Source organism: Humulus lupulus, chromosome 2, assembly GCF_963169125.1.
Source record: "Humulus lupulus chromosome 2, drHumLupu1.1, whole genome shotgun sequence".
Classification (NCBI taxonomy): Eukaryota; Viridiplantae; Streptophyta; class Magnoliopsida; order Rosales; family Cannabaceae; genus Humulus; species Humulus lupulus.
Window position 1 is genome coordinate 282,086,807 of NC_084794.1, and position 11,140 is coordinate 282,097,946.

Below are 11,140 nucleotides of genomic sequence, written 5' to 3' on the forward strand. Positions count from 1 at the left end.
TTATTTCTCTCAATTTTAACTCAAATAACAAACCGAAAAAATAATAATTTTTTTTATCTCCTTTTACCAAACAAATAAGAGATAAAATTCATTTATCTTCACTCCTTCACTCTTTCTATTTCCTCTATTTTTTTTCACCATTCCTATCTTCTCTTCTCTAAACCAAACATAGAGTAAGTCCTAGTCATCCCTTCCTCCCTTAGAAATAAAGTGAATAAGGTTATTTTTCCTTTATTTGTTTGAGATATGTTTTTTGGGAACTTCTATGACAGGGGCATTAATTTTACTCCTATCAGTATAGTGTTTCTATTTTTTATACATCGAGTAATTGTAATCTAACTTTTTTTCTATTTAGCAGTGTACATGTTAGTTTTATAAGTAAACATTTTACAAATTTTAAAATTTTTGAATAATTTAATAATTCTAATTTTGACATTATAAATTATTTTAAATTTTTAAAAAATAATTAAAATATATATTATCATATAAAAAAATTAGATTAGAGAATCTCAGGATGAATTAAAATAAAATAAAAACCGGTAAGGTAAAAAATAATGGATTGGCTACATGTAAAAAAAAAAATTAATGTTGGCTTAAAAATCTTGATTTTGGTTTTGTAGTTTAACCAAATTTAGTTCTTATTTATTACATCGCTAACTAGAAGTTAATTGGATAAGCCTGTCACGTTGCACGCAGTTCAAGACGCAACAGTCCCATATAAAACACTCCACCGTAAACGATCACAACCCACCAAAATCCAATTCCAATCCGATCCCGGTTCTGAAAAAACCCGAATTTTCTCATGGGGCAGTCTTCGCCGGAAAAGCTTATAGTCGTCACTATCGAGTCGAACGGAATTGGGTTCGTCACGATCAACCGGCCCAAGTCTCTAAACTCACTGACGAAGGCCATGATGACGGACCTAGCCCAATCCATCAAGGCCTTGGCTCGAGACGATTCGGTCCGGGTCATCGTTCTTTCCGGGTCGGGTCGAGCATTTTGCTCCGGAGTCGACTTGACTGCGGCGGAGGACGTTTTCAAAGGGGACGTCAAGGACGTAGAGTCTGACCCGGTGGCGCAGATGGAGCGGTGCAAGAAGCCGATTATTGGAGCCATAAATGGATTCGCGGTCACGGCTGGTTTCGAGATCGCGCTAGCTTGCGATCTATTGGTGGCTACTAAAGGAGCTAAGTTCATGGATACTCATGCTAGGTTTGTGTTTTTTTTTTCTTGCTCGAGTGATTGTTATGCACTTAGCTTTTGAAGTTTGATCCGAATTTGGATATAAATTTGTGTTGTTGGTAGTATTTGAATTTGCCAAACAAATAAGTCAATTTTTCTGGACGATTTAGGAGAAGGGTCAGGAATTTTTATGCAAGAAAGTCATTTTGAATAATTGATTAGCTTAAGTTTGAGATTTGAATTTGTGGGCTGTTGGGCTAAGTCAAATCTACTTAGAATCTCCAAAATTTTGAATTTGGGTATGTATTTGTGCTCTTGGAGATAGATATTCGGTATTTTGGGCCACACTTTGATTATTGAGGAAAAAATAAAATCCCTCTATAACTATAAGTGATTAAAAAAAATTGCATACTTTCTTGAGAAGTGTAGGCACAAGTTGGAAATTTGATGTTAAGAACCATGTTTTGAGTACTTGATCAACCTATATAGAGCTATAATGGCAGCTTTACGCATCTGTTGAGCAATATGAGTAAGTGTTCTTTTAATAGCTTCATCATTTGTTTTCATTAGAATGAAAACGTATTTAGGCTTTGGAGAAAAATATGTCATTAGTGTGAAATTCTTCAATCCATTTTTGGTAAACTTAGTGATTTGAAATTACTGTTCTTGCAGATTCGGGATATTTCCTTCGTGGGGACTTTCTCAAAAGCTTTCTCGCATTATAGGACCCAACAAAGCTCGAGAAGTATCACTTGCAGCCACACCCCTAACTGCAGAGGTAGCTGAGAGATTAGGCTTTGTGAACCATGTTGTTGAAGAGAATGAATTATTGAATAAAGCCCGAGAAATTGCTTTGGCTATTGTAAAAAATAATCAAGACTTGGTGTTGAGGTATAAGGCAGTGATAAATGATGGCATCAAGCTGGACCTGGGTCATGCTCTTTCATTAGAAAAGGTTCTTATCTTTTGCTTCTATGTTCAGCATTTAGATATTTTTAATGTTTCAAAGTTCGAACACTGTTTATTTTTATTGATTGGTACCTAATATCTTATATATCCATACTTATTGGCTATAGATGTAGAAGCAAGAGCAGTTGTCTATATATGATTATGTTTTTGTTTGATCAATTTAATGACTGATGTTTTTGTTACAGGAAAGAGCTCATGACTATTACAATGGAATGACCAAAGAGCAGTTCAAGAAGATGCAGGAATTTATAGCAGGTCGCAGCTCAAAAAAGCCTTCTTCTAAGTTGTAGACTCTCTCTGTTCTTTTCTTCTAGGCAGCACTAATCCATATGTTTACTTGGATCTCATACATACAGTCCTTTCTTTGAACTTTCTTAAAGTTTGTACTTACAGTTCATCAAGTCGATCAGAAATAAATGGAGGGGAAATAAAATGTATATTTGATGTATGAAAATGGAATGGAACTGGAGGAAATGGTTAAAATTTATCAAATTGTTCATATATAAATATATTTTAAGATTTTAATTATAAAAATAGTGTTGTGGAAATAATATTTGTTCTAATACATAAATATTAAAAATTTATGATTTGTTATTAAATCATTACAACAATCTTAGTGTTATTATTATTTTTTTCATTATTTTATAAGGGTATATAGAGAAATCAAACCTCTTGCCATAGAATTCTTTGTTTTTGATTGATGTGTTAAAAAAATTAATTTCATGCAATTGTTTTAATCCTGCTAATTCAAGTTTAAAGTGAAGGAGCACATAAAGCCAAAGCTAGCTATGGACATTTTTTGGATGAGTAATATGAGATGAAGCAAAGGAAAGTTGGGTAAATCATGCCAAAGATTTGTTTGCTGAGTTAAAGTTTATGTTATTATTATATAGAAAAGCTGGCACATCTAAATTTAATATACCAAGTAACAAAAATCAGCGAATATAATGTTTTTTAGGTTTGGTCAATGGTTGTTTCGTTATGTTTTCAGTCCTACTATCCCACATCGATTAAGTAGTTAGAATAGGAGAACCTAACAGCTATAAAAGCCAAACTCATACAATATCTAAAGCATACCTTTCTCGGCCTTTTGGCTAAGATCAAGTGTAGTATCTGTTCTTATCAGTTTAATATCTGATATGTGGGCCAATGGTCCACACGATATTAAATTAATTTTTTAAGGGTGAGAGGCCACCTCAGTAGCTTGCTACTGGGTCTCACGCGCGTCGCCCATGCGTTGCACTATAGCATGGGCCTGGCGCAACCCTCCAAGCCCAGTATGAAATTTGTATTTTTAATTTTACATCTTTTATATCAATGCTTTATTTAGTTAAATTTAACGAGACTCTCAGCTAAATTTGTGGTACTATTCTTTTCAATTTTGTGCACCAAATCACGTAAAAATGCTAACAGTAGTATTAGTAATTATGATGTTTGATTCGACTTTCGTATCTTTTGCTAATTGAACTAGTAAAATTAGTATAAAGTAAAAGGCTAAAGAAGATGCTTTCTCATAAAAGCTCCAATAGGCACGCTTGCTTTTAACTCTAGCTGTTTATATGTAAGAAAATTTTAATTTGAATATTTTGAAATAACACCTTGTTTTTGACATCGTTATTTGAAAGCCCAAAGTGGGAGAGGAGGTATTTGCCTTTTGCCAAAACAAAGTATAAAATGGTATGGTAGACTAGACATGCCTAGACCCCACCAAGTGTTACTATTGCTCAACTTTTTTCTATTTCCCAATAATTTTTTATTTTATTTGTCACCCTTGCTACAAACTTCGATATTGTTAAATGTTATTTAAAAAAGTTGTTTAAAATTTTTAAATAATTTTTAGGTTATTTTTTTAACTATTTAAATTCTAATGATATTAGAATAGTCATCCGAACTGTGTAATCCCATTCCCCTCAAAAGAACTATGTAATTCCATAAAAATAGACACTAACAAAATTGGTTTATATCTCCTTTGAATCCAAGCTTTTTTCTCTTCATATTTTGATTTTGAGCTCGGTTTTCTTCTATATATATACATATGCTGAGCCTGTCTCTTTTCATATTGAGACAAAATTAAGGAATTAAATGGAGCCAAACATACTCTATTGGCGTTACGCAATATAATTTTTTTATTTTTTTTAAAAAACATTTTTTTTACTTGCATCAACCGAAATTTGGAATAAAAATTTCATTTATTTATAGGAAATGCATGTATTATATTTTCATTTTCAGAATAAAATAGACACCATAGATAATGACAATTATATTGTAATATAATTAGAATTTGGAAGTCTACGTAGAACTCACGCAAAGGTCAAAAAAAAAAAACTTGAATTAAAATAGAGCTGTTTCAATATGTACAAAAATATGATCATTTCATTACTACAAAATCTCCAAAATTATTTTCTCTCACTAATTAACATACATGAAGAAATGACTCTTTACCTTTTCCTCTAAACAACCCAAATATCTCAACAAATTTACTATCTTTTTTTTTCTTTTATTATTATTATTGAACGAAAAGGTAACAAATTAGTACGTACTCATCGCTTAGGATAACAATACTTTGAAATAATATAACCCCCTTTATCACCGTTGATTCACATCCACGTAGACTACTGAATACTGATTATATCTTTTGACATTGGTATTATTGGGACCTCAAATTATGAAACTCCAAAAAACATTATTCTTATAAGCAACGCAGCTGTGTTTTCTGCTAAAAAAATAAGCCTTTGATCGGTACTATACTCCTGTAGCCTCTTGTAGTGATGGCTCAAAACGGCACTGAGATGCCGTCCTTTAAGCGATTCGACGTCGTTTCGGACGATTCGGACCATTACTTCGCCAAACGAAAAAAGGGAAAGAAGAACGAGGTTGCCACGGCTGACGCCGGAGAAGATGATAGCTTGATCGACAGCGCCGCCGGGAGTAAGCTACATAAGAAGATTATGAAGGAGTGGAGGATCTTGGAGAAGAATCTTCCTGATTTGATCTATGTTCGGGCTTACGAGAACCGAATCGATCTACTCCGGGCTGTGATCATCGGCGCCGCGGGTACACCGTACCACGATGGACTCTTCTTCTTCGATCTCGCTTTTCCGTCGGATTACCCTGCTCGGCCTCCCATGGTACTGTATCGTTCTCATGGTCTGAGGCTCAACCCGAACCTGTACGCTAACGGTACGGTCTGCCTGAGTTTGCTGAACACGTGGGCAGGGAAGCAGACCGAGCGGTGGAACCCGGCCGAGTCGACGGTGTTGCAGGTTCTGGTTTCGATTCAAGCTCTTGTACTGAACGAGAGGCCGTATTTTAACGAGCCCGGAACTGGGTTGTTCGGTCACGCTAGGTGGGAGAAGAACTCACGGTCTTATAACAGAGATGTCTATCTCTTGTGCCTGAAGACGACACTGTATTCTATCCGAAATCCGCCGAAGAATTTCGAGGACTTCGTCGCTGCGCACTATCGGCACAGAGCCAAAGCCATACTCGCCGCGTGTAGGGAGTACGCGAATGGGCGCGTCAGAGTCGGGTACTACAGAGATGGCGAAAACGACGACGCGTCGTCGTCGTCGTCTGCGGCGGCGGAGGAGGAGGAGATCTACGTGTCGAAGAAGTTCGTTGGGTCGATGAAGACGATGTATCCGCAGCTCGTGACGGGTTTCGTAAAGATTGGAGCTTCCGGCGTCGGCGGCAGTAGTGGTCATCAGTTGAAGTTGGTGAAGAAAACGACGTCGTTTGATAAGGAGAAAGGGAAGAACGGCTTCGTTGAGAAGCTTTTTACGACAATCAAAAGGGTTTTTGGATTGGAGAAGAAGAAAAGTGGCAAAATTAGCAATAATAATATTGTTTCTGTGTGAGTGGAATGTGAATGAAACAGAGTGAGGGACCCATTTGCAAAAAAAAATTTATTCTCTCTAGGGGTATAGCTTAGTCAAACTCTTTAATTTTCTGGGGTTTTCATTTCTTCTTTGATTCGGGATAGTTTGATTCTCTGTTTTTAATAATTGCATATATAGTACGTTACTAGAATTTTAATTTAATTAAACCAAAAACGCTTACAATGAATGTTTGTTTCTTTTTAGCATGATAGCCCTTGAATTTATAGATGATTTACCAAATTGGGGATTGAATTATAAAATATAATAATTAAGTATCTAATCTCATTGGAGCAATCAAATTCTTACCAATGTGTAATTTTTTTATCTAGTTGTTGGTTTAAAAGCTCAGCAATTAAGTCCTTACCTATGATATAATTTTATCTAATCTTTGATAGAGAAACTTTCATGAAATGATGATATGGAGATCTTAAATTCATCATTTTGTTCATGACGCCATGATTATACTCAAGTTTTTCTTTTTTTTTTCTTCACTATTTGCTTTTTAAAGGGAGAAAGAAGAGGGAGACATGAATATTAATTAATTGAGACATTAGATTTTTTTTTTCTTTTTACACGTTGCCACTTTAGCTATGTTAAATCATTTTTTTTCCATCAATGACCTCATTTTTAAAGTTATTTTACATTTTAGTTTAGCTTTAATAATATAATTACAAAATTCACTTACAAAATTTTATTAACAAAATTACATTGCTACGTGATCAAAAAATACCAGATTTTATAAGTAATATACTTGAATTTAAAATTTTCCCAAAATTTCAATTTTCTCATTTTTTTTAAAAAATATTAATAAGTTACAAATTAGTTACTTTTTCATGAAAAAAATTATTTTTATAGTATATTATTTTATATATATTTCGGTTACCTCAAATACTTATTTTTTGAAACTTTTTTATCTTAGGAAACTAATTAGTCATTTTGAAGTTATATTATGATGTCTTATTATTTAAGATACTTTTACGTTGCTGATTAGTCATTTTTTAGAAACTAATGAGGTACAATAAAATATAACAAATTACTATATAACTTATTATTAAAAGTTACTTTTAGATTTAGTATACTATACAATAATTTTTTTTATGTTCTATTTAAAAGTTATCAAACAATATCCTATTCTTAAATAATTTACTTTAAAAAAGTTACTTTGAATATTTTTACATAAATTTAAGTTGTTTATAATACAATATAATATCTTTTAAAAGTAAAATAAGAATGCAAATTTTAGTATATTAAATTTTGATCAATATTAAATTTAGTTACTTTTTGGTCAACACAAAATAAAAAAGAAACTAAAATATTACTTTTTATTCTGGTCATCTTCTCCGGCGACGGCCAAACAACATATGCTTCTCACATATCAAAATGATCACCTTGAAGAGTACATCATGATGGTACCACTTTTGAGCCCAACTAACTATAATATTTTTGAAATTAAAAATAAGAGAGAATGTAAAAAATTAATAATAAAAAAAAGAGTATATTGGAGAAAGAGAGGGGCCCATACGATGAAAAAAATAAAGAAAAAAAAATTGAAAAAACGGTATAAAAAATATTGAAAAAAGTAACTAATTGATAACTAATTAACATTTTAAGTAACCAAAATATTACTTTTTTAAACCCAGAAAAATAGGAAAATCAAGATTTCAGGAAAGTTTCAAATTGAGGTATAATACTTTTAGAATCTAATATTTTTTGATGACGTGACAAGATATTTTTGTAAATAAAATTTTATAGGTGATTTTGTAAATATTTTATGTTATAGGTATATAATTGTAAAAATCTCAAAATTCAAATAACCGGTCGAAAATTTTAGACAAATACTATTTTGTAAAATAAATATCAAAAGTAGGCCAAAAAATAAAATCACTTAAAAAAAAAGAAGTTATTTTAACCAATTTCTCAAAAAGTATTTATAAAGACTTAATTAGTGATATTTTATGGCCTCATTTGGCTTGAAATGTCTTTATTTAAGAAGTTCCAAATGCTTTCCTTTTTGAGAAAGTAATTTTTGTTATTCCAAATTTACTAATAAAAAAAAGTCAAGATATCCAAACATTTTAAAAATAACTTTTCATAAATAAAAAAAATATTTATATAATAGTTATTCAAACATAAAAAAAATAATTTACACAAGATGTATACGCTATTACTTGAGCTTCAAGGAGTTGTCGTGTCATTGTTTATATATATATATATACATATACTAGGTATAAAATACGTGCAATGCACGTTATATTTTATATCCAGGACCTTCTCGATATAATATATTAAATCTATAACTGGTTAAAACCAACTTAAATGAAATAATTGAGCTCGACAAATTGGGCAAGAAGGATTTCGACGAAGCCAGTTAACAATACAGTTGACATGAAACAAATGTAAACATTGTGGCATATGTGTATAGTTCATTCCCACTTCAAATTCCTCCAAACACACAGGATGTAAGGTAACGTTCATCTTAGCTTGTAAGAGAAGCCAAACAATCTGAACATATATGATATACACCACGTTTGTCTTGTTTATATTAATTCCTTATTTTAATATCATTAAGTTTTTATTTATTATTATTATTACTTTTTTTAATAATATTATTACTATTACTTAATTTTCAAATTAATGGAGGGAGGGCAAACTTGACATTGAAAAAAAAATATTCACCAAAATTGACATAAAAGTACTAATTTTAATATTTTGGTTATATATCTGAGTTGGGACTCTGTTGGTTTTTATTGGTTTTTCATTTCAGAGGAGAATAATGAGGATTTAAATGATGAAGAGAGTCAATTAAACGTGAAGATGGAAGGCCGGAGATGCCTCTTTAAAGTTCCTTCTAGAGATAGGAGTGCCGATGATGACGATGTTCCTAACTTTTCCATCATCACCGATTTTGATTCTTCTCCTGGTACTCACGCTCCTCTCTTGTACCCACTAATTTTTGGTGTTTGTGTGTAAGAATGCGTTTGTGAAACGCCTATTTTGTTTACTTTTTAACCCTTTGTGTCTGAATGAATTTTAGAACAAAAGCTGACGAAGGTAAAGATTCAGGGTAGACGCCGGCTCTGCAAATTTTTGACTCGGGTTGATCAGGATATTTCCGAGAAAGAAAATGTGGTTGATGAGCCTACATTTGCTGCTATTACAGGTTTTGAGTCCCCACCTCTACCACAGAATCCGAAAGACAATGATAAAAATGGCGGAGATAATGAAATCAGGGATATCCTGAACAACTTGAGTGCAAGACTTGAGTTTTTGTCCATCGAGAAGAGAAAAGATGTGAAGAAGTCGGATCCAGTTGAAGAATCTCTGCCTTTGCCGAAGTATGAAAAGATTGAAGAAGATGGGCAAGTTGACCTGCTCGAGTATGCTAGCGCAGGGTCTTCATTTTCATTGAAGTCCGATACATCTGATTCGTCATTTGGTGCAACTAAGAATGCTAATAATATTATGGAGAGAGGGGATGATAAATATGATGGAGACCTTCACTATGAATCTGATGTTGACATATTTATATTTGTAATGTGGTACTGAATGCGAAAGGTTGTGTACTCCTGAAAAGTACTCTTGAAAGGATGTGTATTTTTGAAATGGTACTCTTGAAAGGATGTGTATTTTTGAAATGGTGCGAAAGGTTATTTACCATTACTGTTAAATTATAATTTTTTTTTTAGCATATTCAGTTAAAGTCGTACAAAATTCTATTAAACATACTAAAATTCGTTAAATATCAAACACCGTTAGATAGCCATTTATATAATAGGTAAGATATATATATATATATTATATGCAAATTACGTGAAATTTATTTATAAAATTTATTAATTATTTTTATTAAATTTATATTAATCTTATATAAATTTCAAATAAATATTCTATTTTAATTAAATAATTGATTTTCTTTTGTTTAAGTTTATGTTTGTTCTAATTTTTTTAATTTGAGAGTGACAACAAGAGATTATATATTATATATTTAATGTAATATTAAATATTATACGTGGATTTTAAATTTAAGTTTTTTGCTAATTTTTTTTTAAAATAATTTGTTGCTAATTCACAATAAATTATACTATATGTTTAATATGATATTATTCTAATAAGTGAGTTTAAGTTTAATTAAATTTTATTTAAGTTATAAAACGTATGATTTTATTATTTTTAAAGGATAAGTAAACATTTGGTACCCGTGTTTTTGCAAATTATCATCTAGGTGTCCTGTGTTTACAAATAATGTTTATTTGGTACCCTGCATTTTGAAATCATACATATTTGATATCCTACATTTTAAAATTGTATATATTTGGTACCCTGTACTTTAAAATTATACATGTTTGGTATCATAAACTAAAATTTAATTAGTAATATTTACCAATTTAATCAAATTACTCTCAATCATACGAGCTACAAATTAAATATAATTGCTGACAGTTTGGTCATATTGACAAAATTTTATCAATTATGATGCCAAATATCTATGTTTTCAACATACGTGGTACCGTATGAGTATTATTGAAAACAAATGGTAGCATAACGATACTTTGCAAAAACAAAAGGATATCTAAAAAATATTAAATTTTAATTTGTTTAATTATTAATTATTTTAAAATAATTATCATTCTAAAATATCTCAAAAATATCTTATTTTAATTTGTATAATTATTTATTATTTTTAAATAATTATTATTGTAAAATATCTAAAAAAATATATCATTTTAATTTTTTTAATTATTTATTTTATTTAAGTATTTACAAAATACCATCAAATATAAAAATATTCTGTTAAAATTAACATTAAAAGTATAAAAAACCATCAAAACCAAAAATTTCCATGTAAATACTTATTATATAGATTATTATATAGATGAGATATATAAATATATATATATATATTCTAATGCCACTAATTTTGGAGTTTTTTGTTCTTACGTTAATGTTACGAAATTACAAACTTATAAAATGACGAATCACAACCCATGCCAATGCCACCCCTGATGCGATGTTCCAATACAACGTTATTTAAACGATTGGTAGCTACTTTTCTGGAAATAAATCACTATAATAGGGCAAATTAAAGTGAAAGAAAAATAATAAGAATAAGA

At 30.9% G+C, this 11,140-nt stretch overlaps 3 protein-coding genes and 1 non-coding gene across 4 annotated transcripts; all 4 read left to right on the top strand.

Moving 5' to 3' along the window:
• The first annotated feature begins 679 nt into the window (after positions 1–679).
• LOC133819548 (probable enoyl-CoA hydratase 1, peroxisomal) lies at positions 680–2,643 on the top strand. The gene is made up of 3 exons (XM_062252823.1): positions 680–1,212; positions 1,855–2,137; positions 2,337–2,643. The coding sequence occupies exons 1-3, from the start codon at positions 803–805 to the stop codon at positions 2,439–2,441; spliced, it is 798 nt and encodes a 265-aa protein (XP_062108807.1). The 5' UTR covers positions 680–802; the 3' UTR covers positions 2,442–2,643.
• A 581-nt stretch (positions 2,644–3,224) lies between these two features.
• Positions 3,225–3,420, top strand: LOC133820399 (U2 spliceosomal RNA). Its single transcript, XR_009886810.1, has one exon. It is a non-coding gene; the product is annotated as a U2 spliceosomal RNA (small nuclear RNA).
• Positions 3,421–4,578: 1,158 nt separating this feature from the next.
• On the top strand, positions 4,579–6,232 carry LOC133819549 (putative ubiquitin-conjugating enzyme E2 38). The gene has a single exon (XM_062252824.1). The coding sequence runs from the start codon at positions 4,920–4,922 to the stop codon at positions 6,006–6,008; it is 1,089 nt and encodes a 362-aa protein (XP_062108808.1). The 5' UTR covers positions 4,579–4,919; the 3' UTR covers positions 6,009–6,232.
• A 2,522-nt stretch (positions 6,233–8,754) lies between these two features.
• On the top strand, positions 8,755–9,575 carry LOC133815580 (protein CHROMATIN REMODELING 24-like). The gene is made up of 2 exons (XM_062248399.1): positions 8,755–8,949; positions 9,064–9,575. Exons 1-2 carry the CDS (start codon positions 8,844–8,846, stop codon positions 9,573–9,575), a joined length of 618 nt encoding a protein of 205 aa, XP_062104383.1. The 5' UTR covers positions 8,755–8,843.
• The last annotated feature ends 1,565 nt before the right edge of the window (positions 9,576–11,140 follow it).